Source organism: Dipodomys spectabilis, unplaced genomic scaffold (assembly GCF_019054845.1).
Source record: "Dipodomys spectabilis isolate Male_0828 unplaced genomic scaffold, ASM1905484v1 ptg000024l, whole genome shotgun sequence".
NCBI lineage: Eukaryota > Metazoa > Chordata > Mammalia > Rodentia > Heteromyidae > Dipodomys > Dipodomys spectabilis.
Window position 1 is genome coordinate 29,285,561 of NW_024870701.1, and position 15,902 is coordinate 29,301,462.

Consider the following 15,902-nt stretch of genomic DNA (forward strand, 5'->3'; position numbering starts at 1 on the left):
GCAAGAGTTCATGTCTGTTTGATGCCCAGGACTTATAAATAGAATTTTCTTTCTTGAAATAAAGTTCTAGTGGGAAAAAAAAAACCTCATGGGGTCAGTTAAAGTGGCTTACACCTGCACCTCAGCTGTTCAGGAGAGTAGGAAGATCTTGGTCTGAGACCACCCCTGGAACAACAACAACAAAAAGCACATGAATCAATCTTAAAAAGAAATAAAACATAATAAAACATGGTTGAACTTGTAGAGCACTCAAGCATAAGGATTAGAGTGATACTGTTCAAAAAGAAATGCACTCAATACCTGACTTATGTAACTATAACCCCTCTTACATCAGCTTTACAACAAAATGAAAAAGAAAAGACAAACGTGCAACAAAAAAAGCACAAGGACACACACACACACACACACACACACACACACACACACACACACACACACACCACAGAAACAAAATGATCAGCTCAGCTTTGGTGCCTTTCTTTAATTTTAGAAGCATGAACAAGTAAATTAAATTGCAATGTTATGGCATTTGGAGACATTTGAGTTTTTTTTTTTAAAGCTGATCAGTTTTCACAAATAGTATCTTTTAAAAGATTGCACAACATATAATGGGTGTGTAGAATCCTTAACTATTTTATGATTTATTTTGAATTTAACTGTATACTTACTAAGCCCTATTTGGATATCCAAGCCCTATTTGGACCAATAGGGAATAATGTCAGAGGCTCTCTTTAAGAGAAAAATTAGAAAATGTTCCTCCTTGCTGTGGTTTGGATAAATGCTGTTTGTGCATAAAGCCTGAACCCTCTGAATATTATGCTGCTGGGAAGAGTGGAGCCTTCAGGAAATGGGGCTTAGAAGAGAGGTCTGTAGGTGACCGGAGGGATGTTCTTGAAAGGGATTTTTGATCTCCAGTCCCTTTCTCACTCTTTTACTTACTATCTATACATTAAATGGTTTTCTCCATCACGTCTTTCCATCATGATGTTTTTCTTCTTCACAGGCCCAAAGCAATAGGGCCAATCAAGCACGAACCAAAACCTCTAAAATTGAGCCCAAATAAAACTTTCCCCTCATAAGTTGATTGTCTCAGTTAATTGTTACAGTAATAGGAAGTGAACATATTACAAAAATGTTTATGCTTCAAAATAACAGAATTTTTAAAAAAATCATGTACAATAGATTGTCAGTAGACAATCTATTTTGAGAACAAAACGTAATGGCACAATCAGATGCAAATAGAAAAGGAAGTGTGTGTATACAAGGCCTGATATGAAATAGTATATTAGAAAATTATTTCACCAGAGTTTGGTCTGGAATTACATTTTTCCTTCTCTCCCTCCTTCCTTCATTGATTCCTTGTTTTCTTCTTTCTGCCCTCCTCTCTCCCTTCTCCCTTTCTCTCCTTTATCCACCATACTTTTTCTCTCTCCCTCTCTCATTCTCTCTCACTCTCTCTTTCTTATTGTGAAGAACGATATCAGTGTTCTAACTTCTACTTCTACTGCCAAACGTAATTTTAAATATTGAACAAAAGGAAAGACTAGTGTAATTACTTTCTTTTACTTCTTTTACTCATTGTTTCTAGTTTTCCAAGATTCTTGTTTTTTATTCTTTCCTACCTGTTTAGAAAAATAGGCATTCTAGTAGCTGTTTTTGAAGGACTGATCTTAAGACAAACCTCTTTTCATTTCTTTTATTAGGAAGTCACTTGATTATCTCTTCACTCTTGCAGTTTATTATTGCTGGATATTTCTAGAAAGAAGAGTAATATTGACTAGTTTTGTCACCTTCCTATGTATGCTACGTATTTTCCTTCTTATGTATGTTATATATACATGCATTTGACACACTGCGTATACATAGAGGCAAACATGTATGTGTAAAGCCATTTTGTATGTGTATTACTGAAATGAGTATAAAGGAGAATTTAGCTTTTCTCTTAACACATTTTATCAAATTAATTTTCTAACTCATTGCATCATTCTCATTATTTTTTATCAAGACTTAAGTGTAGTATTTTATTTCTGGTGGAGTATTTTATTTTTCATCATCTTTAAGTAGATTGGTGTACAGTGATTTCATTTCAACATGTCAGTTTATGTGTATAGTGCATCTTCATTAATGTTGTCCCCCTTCATAATCCTTTTTTTATTGTCAGGAAGATTAAATGTCTTTGAGCTGAAAATATCAGTTGTATAGATTTTAGTAAATTAACACACTTGAATATTATTTAGCTGTGAAAAGACTAATATTTATTGACATGGTATTTTTCAGCAGATTATAAATAGTATGTATGCTTTTTGAAAAAAAATAAAATATATATAAATGCAAATATATGAGAATGAAAGTAATAAACCTATCCTAGTTCTTTCTGGCTAATGAAATAGTTATTTTTATTAATTGTTTTGAACAATGAAGATTTGTTGTCTGGAAGGAAGTATATGCTATCTTTTTTTTTTTTTTTTAATCTGTGGACTAGAAAGACATTCTCATGCTTGACTAGAAATCCTGGAAGTGTTGCATCTTTAAAGATGTTGTATTATTAAGAGTGTTTTTGGTTTTCAGGTCAAGACACGGAGGAAGCGGGGAGCTCTATGTCCACCCTGGAGAGGTCGCTGGCTGCTCGCCGGGCGACACGGACCAAGCTCATGATTCCCATGGAGGCCCAGTCCAGCAATCCTGGTACGTAAAGCCGGGTCCCATGGAGGCCCAGTCCAGCAATCCTGGTACGTAAAGCTGTGGCCTCTGTGAAAAAGCCAAATGCTTTCCATGTGTTGCTTTTGTATTGAATTGTATTGAATTATCAGAAATAATTAGAATCTTTTTCTGAACTTTCCAGGCAAAGCAAAGTAATGAAAAGTAACGAGAGCCATATCATTTGTAATTGGAAGTCATAATACTTACTCCATAATTATACTTTTATCCAATTACATAGTCTGCTAGCAAACAGATGGTACATAGTTAAGAAAGCCTTTGGTTGAATTTAGATAGAAAGAGCCAAAGGCCCACTCACATTATTGATCTTTTCATCATTTATAAATGATTTTTAAAAACTTGCTAACAATTCTGAGTGATAATTTTATTCAAAGTATAATTTGAAAATATAAATTTATAAAAATCACATCATGATGTATAAATAATTCTAAAAATAGATAATACTAATTATTTTGTCTTTTCTTCACGGTTCCAATTTTAATACTTAAGTAGTCTAGCTCTATGGAAGCAAAGATTGTCTAGCATTCCCTTACGAGCTCCTCTTTATTGAAGGTTTCTGTCTCCCTCCCACATTCATAGGAGATATTAGCATCTGGGGATCACTTCCTTCCCAATTACCTCCACCATTAATCTTGGTAATTACACCCCTCCTGAAGATAATCCATCTCATACTCTGAACTGTTAGTTCCCTAATTTCACCTGCACTGATATTGGCCCCTTCCCTCTTCAATTTGTCAATTCCATGTCAAACCAAACTGGTACCAAGTGTCACCTCATTATTAGCTTCCTGCTCATGTATTTTATTGCCAACAGTTCTTCAACCCCTCTAGACCTAGACTACCAATTCATTAACTGCTACCTTCACTCTCTGGTCCATATCTTTCATGTCCTCATGTCCTTTCAGACTCCAACTCTGTAATTATTTATTATCATCTGTCTCATCTCCTTTGGTCATCCTTCTACACCTTCCTCATCTGAAAAAAAAATCCAACCACGGTTGAATTAGTAAGTCCACTAATTCCTATAGTGTGTCTAGAGAAAAGAAAAACAACACTTGGCCTGCCTTGGGTGTAGTCCTAGATTGGCATCCATCTATATGGAAATAGATGTTTTTTCAGCAGTGCCCAGTGTTTCATTTTATAGCATAAATATTTTATTTTTTTCTGATTTTTCACATTTCATTACTTCTACTCTTTACTCCTCTTGATTAATGGTCTTTCTCCTTGCCTTACCAAGAAAAGAGAATCACTCAGAAAATAGCATGAAAATCTGGTGGACCGCTCAACCTCCCCCCTGAGGATGGAATGGCCAGCCCTTGTCATTCTCTTATGGATTCACCTGTAATTAACCCTCTGCCTGTACTCAAGTTCTTTCTTACTTGATCACTGAACTGCAACAGCAAGCACTCATGTCCTAACTCTTATTTTAAAACGTGCCACTTTGGTTTCAGTGCTTCAAAAGTTATGTGTCTATCTGTGTTATACACAAGTAATATCACAAATGAATATACCTTCACTTGCTTATAAGTATTCAACATACTCAGGCTAAGGCCAGTGTAATTTTTCATATGTACATGTTTCTGTAACAATGCAATTTTTCATCCGCTCAAGTAACTTGAACCTCAGAGCTGCTGTTTTCCAACACTAACACATGCACCCATCTGACTTGGGAGGAATTTTTTTCTAAAACATGGTATTTCAGAGGATTTTTAAAGAAAATCATAATTAGTGAGAGAGTAAATGGCTGATATGGATAGCATTGTATTATAAGACTGTGGCCATATATTAAATGTGCATTTTATCATTTGATTCTGTTTATGATTTGTTTGATTCAAGAATAACCCAGGAGCTGGGAAGATGGCTTAGTGGTAGAGCGCTTGCCTTGCATGCCTGAGGCCCTGGGTTCGATTCCTCAGCACCACATAAGCAAAAAGAAAAAAGCCGGAAGTGGCGCTGTGGCTCAAGTGGTAAAGTGTTAGCCTTGAGCTGAAGAGCTGAGGGACAGTGCCCAGGCCCAGGCCCAGAGTTCAGGCCACACGACCGGACCCCCCCCCCCCCATAAAAAAGAATAACCCAGTAATCCACCATATAAGCCTTAAGAGAGATCTCAGTACACTTTAAAATAAGAGATGTTTTATGTTACTTATTTCTCCAGCCAGAAATAAAGACCACGTAGAATTAAGCCATGTATAAATAAAAACCATGTGGAATTTAAAACTTTGAAAAAAAAAACACAGATGCACTGGAGACTACTTCTCTCCCTAGCTACAACTCACTCCCTCATTTTACCACAAAAAAAAAAAAACAAAACACCAAGTTGCCTATACTTTCTACTTTCTGTGGGTTGCAGGATTTTTATTAGTTTCCTTAGGGTTTTCACGATCACACTCATCTGAAAAGACCCATGATTATCAAGGCTACCAGTATCCCCATGTCTTCAAGTCTTATGGCACAGGTTCTCCACTTTCTCCTGAAGTATTTTCACTGTGCATAATATTCAAAATGCAACTAATTTTCTCCCTCTTCACCAGCTGCCCCCCCATCAGCATCAATTTCCTTATTTCTCTCTTTGTGATATGTAATAATCAGAATGACCCAAGGCTGAGACTTCTGCTTTCTAGTACCAATGGCCTTTCTGCTATGTATATTCTTATGGTTTGCCAATACCATCTCCAGTCATATCCATTCCCAGAATCCACTCAGCTTCCTTAGCAACTGTCTCTTCTTCCTCCACATGGCAGACAGCTATGCACACTACAGTAATCTTGATTTCCTGTAATTCCCTCTCCCTACCTCCAAACCTGGTCATGGTCTATTTTCTTCTTTACTCTCACCAGAGATCTAGTTTTATTCTTCAGTATTCTAATTTCCTCACATCTCACATTCACTTTTCATTAAATCCTGTGCTTCCTGATTTCAAAATGTAAACAACACCCTTCCTTTCCTCCTTTTCCCTTTACCAACTCCTTCTTCTTCCTCCCTTTGTCCCTCCTTCCACTCTCTCTATGTATGTGTTTGCTGTTTGGATACTACAGAGTCTAGCTCTATAGTAAAATTTGGCCTGTACCTGAGGCTGGTCTCAAGTTCACAATCCTGCTTTAGCCAACTGAGTGCTGGTATTATAGGTGCGAGCAAGACATCTTTGGTTTTACCATTCTTGTTCTGCTTCATTCATCTTTGTGAATATCTGTCACCATCCTACTTGCATTTTTGTGTTTATATTTTTCTTTGCATAAGGCCTATGAGGGCAAGAATTTTCCTGGTTTTAATCACTTCATATCCCCAATTCTTCCAACAGTACCCAGTACATAATTGGCACTCAGTCAAACAAATGAATGAATAGTTTCAGATTACTCCCTGTCACATCTCCAAAGTAGCATGCATGTCTTGTTCAATGAATGCCAACTGTTTTTGCCTCGTGGAGTAAATACTATGATTATACCTGATTTACTGATGCGAGAACTGAGGCCTGGCAAAACTGAGTAACTAGCTTTAGTCACACAGCTGGTAAATGGGACCATCACACTGCACATTGAAGAAAGGCTTTCAGAATTCAGGGCTCCTAGGCATGGCAAGTCAGGCCTGGATTCTTAGATACTCACAGGACTCAGATTGCATGGATTGTAGTTGCAGACCAGCCTGAGCAAAAAAAGCTCCCAAGACTCTATCTCAACAGAGAAAAGGTGAGCCCAGTGGTACATGCCTGTCATCTCAGTTATGGGCAGGTAAAATAGGAATAATGTGATCCAGGGATGGGCATGGGAGAAAAGAGAAACCTTAGCTCCTAATAACCACGGCAGGGAAAAGCTGGCATCATGACTCAATGATGCAGAGACTACTTGGCAAGTGTAAGGCTCTTAGTTCAAGCCTCAGTACCACCAGAATGAATGAATGATGCTCTGCTCTTCATCATTATTCTCTTAGCTGTAATTCTCCTTTTCTTTCATAGGATTGGCTACACAGAATGATACTGTTCACTCTCTTCTGTTAACATCTAGTTACTTTCTTGAGATAATGACTTTCTTCTTCAAAAGAGCTGCATTGCTGAATCTTTATGGGACTTACTATCTCACATAAAATGACTTCATTCACAACTTCTCATATCTCACTGAGTTTTCTTTCCCAGTATCTTGTGCATCCCTAGCTTTTTGACCTCTACCAAGAACCTTTAAGACGTCTCCAGTACTGACCTTTACAGCTTCTGCATCTTCCATACTCTTGCAAGATTTGCTTATCCAATTGTCTGCCTAGGAAAAAAATAATTCAGGCTCCACAGCCTATCAGACAGGTTTCTTATTGTTAAATGATTTTATGCACCTCCAACCTTTGCCAAGCCAGCCTAACTGGCATTTCATAAATACACGTTGCTCTTCATTTCCTTTTGCTCTGCTGACTTCTGTCCTTTTGGACCAAGTCAATGGAGAATCCAGCACAGCCTTACAAAGTTTGAATGCATCTTTCAAAGACCATGGCAGATACTGATGTTCTGACAAATTATATTCTAATTATTCCATCCAGGAAGTATGACTCTCTTTTTCATATATGAATGACAGTGTTTATACCATTTTGTGGCCTTTATTACATCCACTACTGCCTTCTATGCTTAGCTATTCAAGTCCAACTCTACCCTTCACTAACAAATTGTAAATTATTACATGATGGGAAGGTAATGTAGCTAATTCATCTTCATATTCACCCACTGTATAGCTCAGTGCCTAGCACATAATTGGTGCTTGTCAAATATTCATCACATTCTTGAAAGGATGAGTAAATATATTATAAGAATGTCTTCTTTGGATTTGCTCCACATTTGAGAGTTTCTTTTCTTTCCTCAGGTTTTGCTATTGAATCCATGGCCTTGCGCCTGCTAGGCCAGGACTCTACTCCTTGAGCTACAGCCCAGCACATTTTTACTACCATAATACATACACTGTAGTGCATCCATGCAATAAATAACATGCCACCATAAACACAAACAAGCTAACATGGCACAAAGCAGTATGGAGAGCCTCAGAAATACAATATTGCATGACAAAAAGCCAATAATATTCTATCTATAGTTCTGGGTGCTGAGTACCAGGCATTCTAGTTTGGAAAATCATTAAGCACTATCTTTGGCATAGTCTCAAATTTCTATATGCATTCTATACTTCTCTAAGGAATGAAAAAACAATAGAATGCACACTTTTAAATTACTTTTTACATATTACATTCTTCCTTATTTCCTGCAACTTCTTCATTGGCAAAACTATATCTAGCAAAAGGAAATTACTTCCATACATAACCACAGTCGATTTTAAATAAATCGATAAGCACCTTTATAAAGAAAATACCCATTTTTTCTATTAAGCAACTGACAGGGTCTCACATACTCTTATATAGTTCAAAAATTTGTAGGCCTACATCTTACCAGAGTGTGATTTCATTATGAACAGTAGATAAATTTATGAGTAGTCCCATTTGTAACTGTTTAGTTTAATTGAAATATATCTGAAAATATCAGATTTCTAGTCATAGCTACATAGATTCTCTTTCATATTTTTTGATTATGGGAGGGAAAAATCTTCTTATCTGTCAATGATCATATGTCTGCCTCTAAACACACATCCCAGATAAGTTGACTGATTCTCCTGAAAGATTCACCAGCTACTAGCACAAGCTGGCGAACACCCCAAATAACCTGACTCCCCCTTCGAGTACTAATGCATGAAAGAGAGTAGTACTGGTTGCTTCTTATATAGTGGATAAAGGAGCATTTTTAATATTTCTTACTCTATTAACATTTCTTACTATAATATAATTATTTACTAGAAAATAATTAGAAGCATCAGATATGATTTTCCTGAAATTCTAAAGGATTTATAAAGGTCATATGCTACCTTCCCCAGTGACCAGACCCTCTGACAGATTTGAGAACAGGAGAGGAGTCAAGGAACATGTTTTGGAATAACAAATAACACCTGTGAGGATGAGCGATATGGGACTGTGGGCTGTGGGCTAGTGGAGGTCTTAGTTGATCTAGGTGTATCCGTAGAGTTGTTCTAAATGATTTGTTCAAATGATCTTTGATGAGGTAGGTCTATTCTCAAGAAGTAAGGGGGTGAGGTAACCTTGAGTAAACAGCTTCCTTTCCAGAGTATTCCTGGCCCTCTCCTCCTTCCTCAGCTACTGGGGACTGAGCGTTGGGACTTCCATATGCCAGACAAACAATCCCCTACCACTTGAGCTCTGTCTGCCCTCAGCCTTTTTTTAAAGGCAGGAACTTGCAATGTCTTTTGAATAGGCTGACATTGAACTCATGATTCTCCTTTCTCTAGTCTTGAGTAGCTGACATTACAGGCAGGTACTGCCATTCCCCAGTTAGCAATTCATGGAGACATTGCATCTCAAGAATTTTATGACACAATGGAATATAACTATCTGTATGGCTATTTCTTACTCATTTTCTTTTACAAATTTCTGAGGTAGAGGAGGGGAATCAGAACTGAGAAACAAATGATCTGTAAAATCACCTCAGCCATAAAACTCCAATCATTTGAGTATAAAAATTCCTGTTGAACAGAATACATTTACAGTTCATTCCATTTACTTTGTTCACTTTCCCTGTAAATATTAGAGGTGGAAAAACATCATATGAAATCACATTTAAAAGAAAAAAGCTTAGAAATGTAGCCTGAAAAGTCTAGTAAAATATACAGTCAATAGAAATCCCTCCATTTTATGTTGTGATAGATTTTGAGTTACTTTCTGATTGTGAGCTCACACCTACATTCACAGTGAGAGTTGTCTCTCCATTTCCACCAGCTATTTTAGTCACTTGTCTACAGAATACAAATGGTAAGTTGAAGAAACTGTGGAGAAATAAAGACTTATGAGTAAACTCGGATTTTCAAAGTGAGTTCTGTTGGCTGTTGGTATTATTCTACTAGAAGGCCTACTTGGACATAGATGGACATGAAGAGCTATTGGATAATGAGGAGATCAGCTAAGCCCCTTGGGACATGTAATCTCAAATCGGAATCCTTGTTTGATCCTTGAATGCATGGTAGAGACTGGTCCTCGCTCAATGAACTACCTCAACTAGGTACTCATACCTCACACAACCTATCTGTCTGCCTATAACCAAACAAAGGTGCTTTCCTAAGAGCAAGAAATGCAATCAACTGCTCTAGCACCATGCATAACAACATAAAAATTTTCACTAACCAAAGCAGTGAGAGACAAGGAGTGTAGAGTTCAAAGCTCACTTGAATTTGCATTCCAACTCATATCATCTAACAGATGACTCTAAAAAGTCTATATTAACTACAGCATTCCTAAAAGAAGCTTTGATTGAATCATGATGGCATACTTCTTTCCTTTCTATAAACTGTGATTAGTTCAAGAGACAGTGCATTCTATGCACCTTTGCAAACCCACTGTGTCACACACACACATACACACACACACACACACACACACACACACACACACACACACACACACACCCCATGCAATGTTTTGTTCAGTGCAAGAATATGCACAAGAATGGGCTTTTATATATACGTGTGACTTAATTGGAGTTGAAAACAGTTTGTTTCTTGCCTATTTTATAAACAAGTGACTTTTCAAATAAAATTAATTGGTTACTAAACTTAATTATTAAAATCAGTAGGTTAGAAGGATTGTGTTGACTAAGCTAGCTATGTCTTTACATCTTGCTGAGCTCACACACTCTTGGACTGAGGACTACTTGGGTCAGTATTCCTCCAAGGCAAAGCACTCTGGCTTTTCAACCAGAAAGATCAGGGCCTAATAATCTTCCAGCCTCAGAAGTAAACAACTATTTCTTCTTCAACATTCTACTACTCAGCAGGTCAACCCCGGTAGAATGTGTGAAGGAATACTACAGACACATAACCTATAATGGGTGAGGTCTTTAGGGGCTTTCTTAGAACCTTTCTATGACATTATCCCTAACAGATGAAGAACCAGACATTGACCCAGGCAGATTCCCTTGAGCACTTGCTTTCCCACCCCATGTTAAAGGTAACTACAGAGCACATATTTATGAATGTGGATACTTTTCTGAAAGGAGTCCTCTGAGCTTGAGGATGGGACGCCATTCCATAACATCACTTGTCAAAGGACACCTGAAACAAACACAAAGAGAGCATAGGTATTTATCAGGAGCCATAAACCCTAAATTCCTAGATGTTGTAGGTTATATACAGGTTATTATGGACAGGAAAAGAAAGGCAGAATGGGAAATCATTTCACATCAACTCTTCTTACTTCAACAAATTACTCGTCTTGCATGTATCTCCTGACTTCTGCAACACATCTCTCCATTTTGTCAAGTATCATATTGAGAAGTATCTAGGGAGGATTTTTAGTTCTTAACATTTGTAGCATTTAAAATAATAATAATAGAAGTGTTCACTTGAGATTTCCTGTAGGTTGCGTCTAGTGCTAACATTTTAAAGACTGTTGTTAAAGTTTTCAAATACCACTGTGACCTGTTCAGGGAGCAATGTAATTTGGCAAGGGAATTTCTGTTTGAGAAATCTTTGTACATCAATGTCAGTTGTAATTTCAATTGTCAGCAAGCTGTGTCAGAAGAGATCTCTTGTCATATTCGGCCATGGAACTGAGATTCATAGAAAATGTTTGAAGATATCACTCTCCAAGCTGTTTAACATAAACAAAGTAATGCGATGCATACTTTAAATCGTGTGTATGTATGTGTGAGTACGTGTGTGAGTGAGTGTGTACAGGTACACATGCACACACCTGCTTCTCTGGCTCCAAACACTGGTAGCTAGGGAAAAATTACAAAAATATGCTTCAAAAATGCTTTCTATAGCTTATTTTAGAATGACTATTGCATGCCTATGTTCTAAGTAAGTTTCAACTTCCCATCCCTTCAGAAATTAATAATAGACTAAAAAACCAGAGCTTTGGAATATGATTCTTTGTAAGGAAATAAGACAATGGGTATTGTCAAGGTGCAGAAACATAATAGATTTGTTCTTTTTCAAAGAACTCTTACTAATTACAAGCCCTTGTACTCAGGTCAGCAGTGAAATATAAAAATATCAGAAAGCAAAGTTGCTGTCTTCAGCAAATGAAGGACCTGGAACTGGAAAGGATATTCAGGTTCTTGAACTCTCCCAGTTATCCAACTTACAGTTTCTGTGGCTTGCCAAGTTGTTTTATGTTTCTTCATCCAAATTTATTTGGCTCTGTACCAAAAGATACTTTTGAAACTTTTTATAAATGCAATTGTGAAAGATGGGCTCATAATAATATTGTTTATATTATGATGATAATATTATAATATTGATGAGGAATATGTATAATGTATGCAGGCAGTGAGTGTTGTCTTTTAGCTAATCATTGTCACAGTAACTTAGGAGAAACAGTTGTCTGTGGAGGGACACATACATTGCCACTTGTCTATCAACACATGGCTACTCAGTGCTCTTATTTGATTAATGACATGAATGAAATAATAACTAAATTGACTGTCTCGAAGACTGAGAATTTGATTGTATAAAAATAGATTTTATGCATGGTCGTAACCAAGTTATTCAAGTCTATTATCATTATTATAACCATATAACTATACACCCCAGGGTACTAAATAATACATCAAATCACTCTAAAAGTCTCCAAGGAGTTAAAATGTCATGTTTCCAAATAATACTTTTAGAAAATCCTTGTTATTAACTCACTGGATAAAATTAAGGTATCTCTAACATACTACTATGAAAGGCATAACGACAGCCAAATTATAACCTTTTTCTTTAAGGAATTTGTAATCATTTTACCTACAACCTGGCTTTAACCTAACTCTTCTTTTTTTTTTTTTTTTTTCAAAAAAAAGAGTCGTTTTTAGTGTTCTTTTTCCTAAAGATGTCCATGTCTTTGTCTATCATAATTATGCCTTTTAGCTTATTCTTATTGAAGCATTATGTCATTTATCATTCCCAAGTTTTCATTTGTGTCTCCTCTAAAATAATTTACGAGATCTATGTTTCCTCATATGTATTTTAAATTTTAAGATTTTAAAATTTTGTTATAAATTAAATTTCTGTGGGAGAAGAGATTTTTCTGATTTACTGTCCTTTTTAGTAAATCTCAAGGCACACAATAACCATTGGACCTTGGTGTTCTCCCGCTGACCACCTCTCCACTTTTTGAAACTCATGAGGAAGCTCCTCCTTAATAAAAGTTTAGATCACTCCATTCTCACTGAGTTTCCATCCAGATGATGCTTTGTATAACTTACCTTAGAATGACTGTTGCACTATCCATGTCCTAAGTAAATGTCGACTTCCCATCCCATAGAAAAATGTGCAGAAATGGTCCACTTATGCAAATGAGGGTTTTGTTGATTATTTACAGCAAAAAGTAAACGGAATTTTTATGTTATGTTTTTGCTTCCTGTGACTATAATTCTTTGACTTTTAATGTTTTCCCTTGGGTTGAGTTAAAATTGTCATTAGTATTTCTTTACACTTGAATATAAAGCTAATGTTTTATTGGAATTTTATCATTCAATGATGTGAATGGGTTTTTTAATTAATTTCTTTATTGTTATTATAGAGGTAATGTACAAAGGGATTACAATTACATGAGTCAGAGAATGAGTACATTTCTTTTCATGCAGAGAATTCTGTTCCCTTGATCTCTTCCAGTCCCTCCCTCTCTTCTCCACCCACAAGTTGTACAGTTGACTTTCATCCATGTCCAGTGAGCTCCACTGCTATACTTTTCACCCTTTCCCTCCAGTTCTGTGCCCTCCCCCCACAAAGATATACACATAAAAACACCATATATAAGGTAAAGAAGACAGGATCATCAAAAACTAAAAATTAATTTTACAAAGAGAAATCGTCTCCTTCCATATATTTGGAGTTCATCCAGTTTGTGTATTACTTTATATAAATATGAAGGAATTTCTGATTCATTAATTAGAAATTTCCATGAACAACTGCCAATTGTTGCCTACCTTCATTTCATTGATATAAACACGGAGGAACTTTGCATGTATATATGGGTGATATCATAGCAATGAGTTTTTATAGCAATCATCTAATGATTTCAGTTTCTCGTAACTCATTTGCCAAAAGAACACTGTGAAATCACACCCATCCATTTTTAATAATCTCTTTATTCATTACTAAATGAAGTCTTGCATTGTCTTTGCTGAAAGTGAAAGCTTTAGTAACTTCCTATAGAAAGGAATTTGTCATTCATTCTTTCAAATATAAAACTATACCAATGTTTAATAACTCCTCATTATAATAAGAGACCTTACTTAGACCAATGGTGCAATGTAATTTATATCCAGAATAATGAGGTTATTAATAAAATAATTAATATGGTTTTTATAAGTAAAGGAACATTTTTTTCTTTCCTAAATATGCAAGTATTTATATACTGAATTCCAGTGAGTACTACTAGAATGTAACTAAATTAAAAATTATATGTATGAAAGAAATATTATTAATTCTATAGAATATACCACCAAAATGAATAGTTGCATAATTTGATAATAAGAGGCAGAGAATACTAAACATTTTATAAGGTGATATGAAATGATTAACTTCAGTGAGATAAATATTTCATATTATAATGTAATTGAATTTCTGGTGGATAATGGAATTGAACAAAACTGTCTAAACCTAGAAGATAAAACTACGATTTTATCTGTGGGTTTCAGTCCTTGTAACAAAAAAATAGTTGGTATTCCTAGAAAACATTGTTACCCTTAAAATAATGTGTCACTTGCCTGCACAACTTTGGCTCATCAAAGGATTTTCTATTTAAAGATAAATCTCAGGTTGAGTATTGACATAACTTTGCTTTTGTGTTTTCAGGCTGTCTCTCAACCAAGGTCTATTCATTTACAGAATTTAAAAAGAAAAATCCCAGAACTTCCTAAGACCACTCTACATAGCATACGCCTTTTGTGAACAACCGTACATTTCTAAATCCATTTCTAATACATTTCTAAATCTTTATAAGGCAAGCGTGCAAGACTGAACGTATTGAGTGGGCTTTATAGTAACTAGATTAGTCATTTCTTTGGAAGCTTTAGCCTCCAGGGTGAAGTTCTGAAAGTGAAATATTGGAGGAGTGGTCTGTCATTTCCAAAGTAAAAATAACGAACTAAATAAATAAATTATATATGTTGTATGTTTAAGAACTTGCATCATGACCAGGAAAGGTGTACATGAGTGTGAGTAATTTTAATTTTAGCCCTTTCCTCTCAAGCTGGTTAGGGTGTAAAGTAGCAATAATGCTAACGATAACAATAATTAATAATAATAATAAATACCTTTGTTTTGCAGCTGTTGTGAGCGCCATCCCTGTGCCAACCCTAGAAAGTGCCCAGTACCCAGGAATCCTCCCATCACCCACGTGTGGCTATGCGCACCCACAGTTCACACTCCGGCCTGTACCGTTCCCAACGCTATCAGTGGACCGAGGGTTTGGAGCAGGAAGAAGTCAGTGTAATGCACTTTCCTTTCCTTTTCATAAGAAAATATGAATAAGAGCAAGATTTTTGAGAGTCAAGTCTGTAACATTTATCTCTACTTAGCCTTCGGATAGATATGTTGAACTATGACCTTGGCACTGGAATTTTCTTTTCCACTATCGCTGTCTGTGGAATTCAGCTGCTGGGCTTTCAGACTGCTTTCTAGGAGACTTTCCACAGCATCCTTCTTTGAAAATATGAAACGTTGGTGGCCAATGAAGACCATATTATTCAAAAAAAAATGTTATAGTAGATGCTTGGAAATCATATGCCCTGTTAACTTGGAACTTTATCCAGAATCTCTTGGTTAAATTGTCATATTTTTCATTGATTCCCAATGAGCCAATATTTGATGAATCCTGTGCCTTTCTTTAATTACTTGAGCAATATATTTTGTCACTTAACTATTGTGGGGCGGGACAGAAATATTTCCAAAGTAGTATTTCAGCTATCAGAAAGAAAGCAGAGATGGAGGGAGACTGTAAGCCGTTAAACACTCCCTGATGATTTCTCTTGTGCTTTATTTATTTCTTCTTTTTTTTTTCCATTTGAGCACAGCATTTTTTAAAATCAATTTTATGGCTTTCATCTCTTAGTTAAGAATAGGTGACTCAGCAGCTTCTGTGAGAGAGAATGTTTTGCAATAGATATGATGG

General features: G+C 36.1%; 1 protein-coding gene across 1 annotated transcript in view; it reads left to right on the forward strand.

The window, feature by feature from the left end:
* The window catches only part of Dcc (DCC netrin 1 receptor), a 992,977-nt gene that overhangs the window by 950,738 nt on the left and 26,337 nt on the right, over window positions 1–15,902 (forward strand). Inside the window, exons 25-26 of the mRNA XM_042675181.1 lie at window positions 2,569–2,685; window positions 15,059–15,220. Coding sequence (XP_042531115.1) covers window positions 2,569–2,685; window positions 15,059–15,220 — 279 coding nt within the window. The remainder of the gene's footprint in view (window positions 1–2,568; window positions 2,686–15,058; window positions 15,221–15,902) is intronic.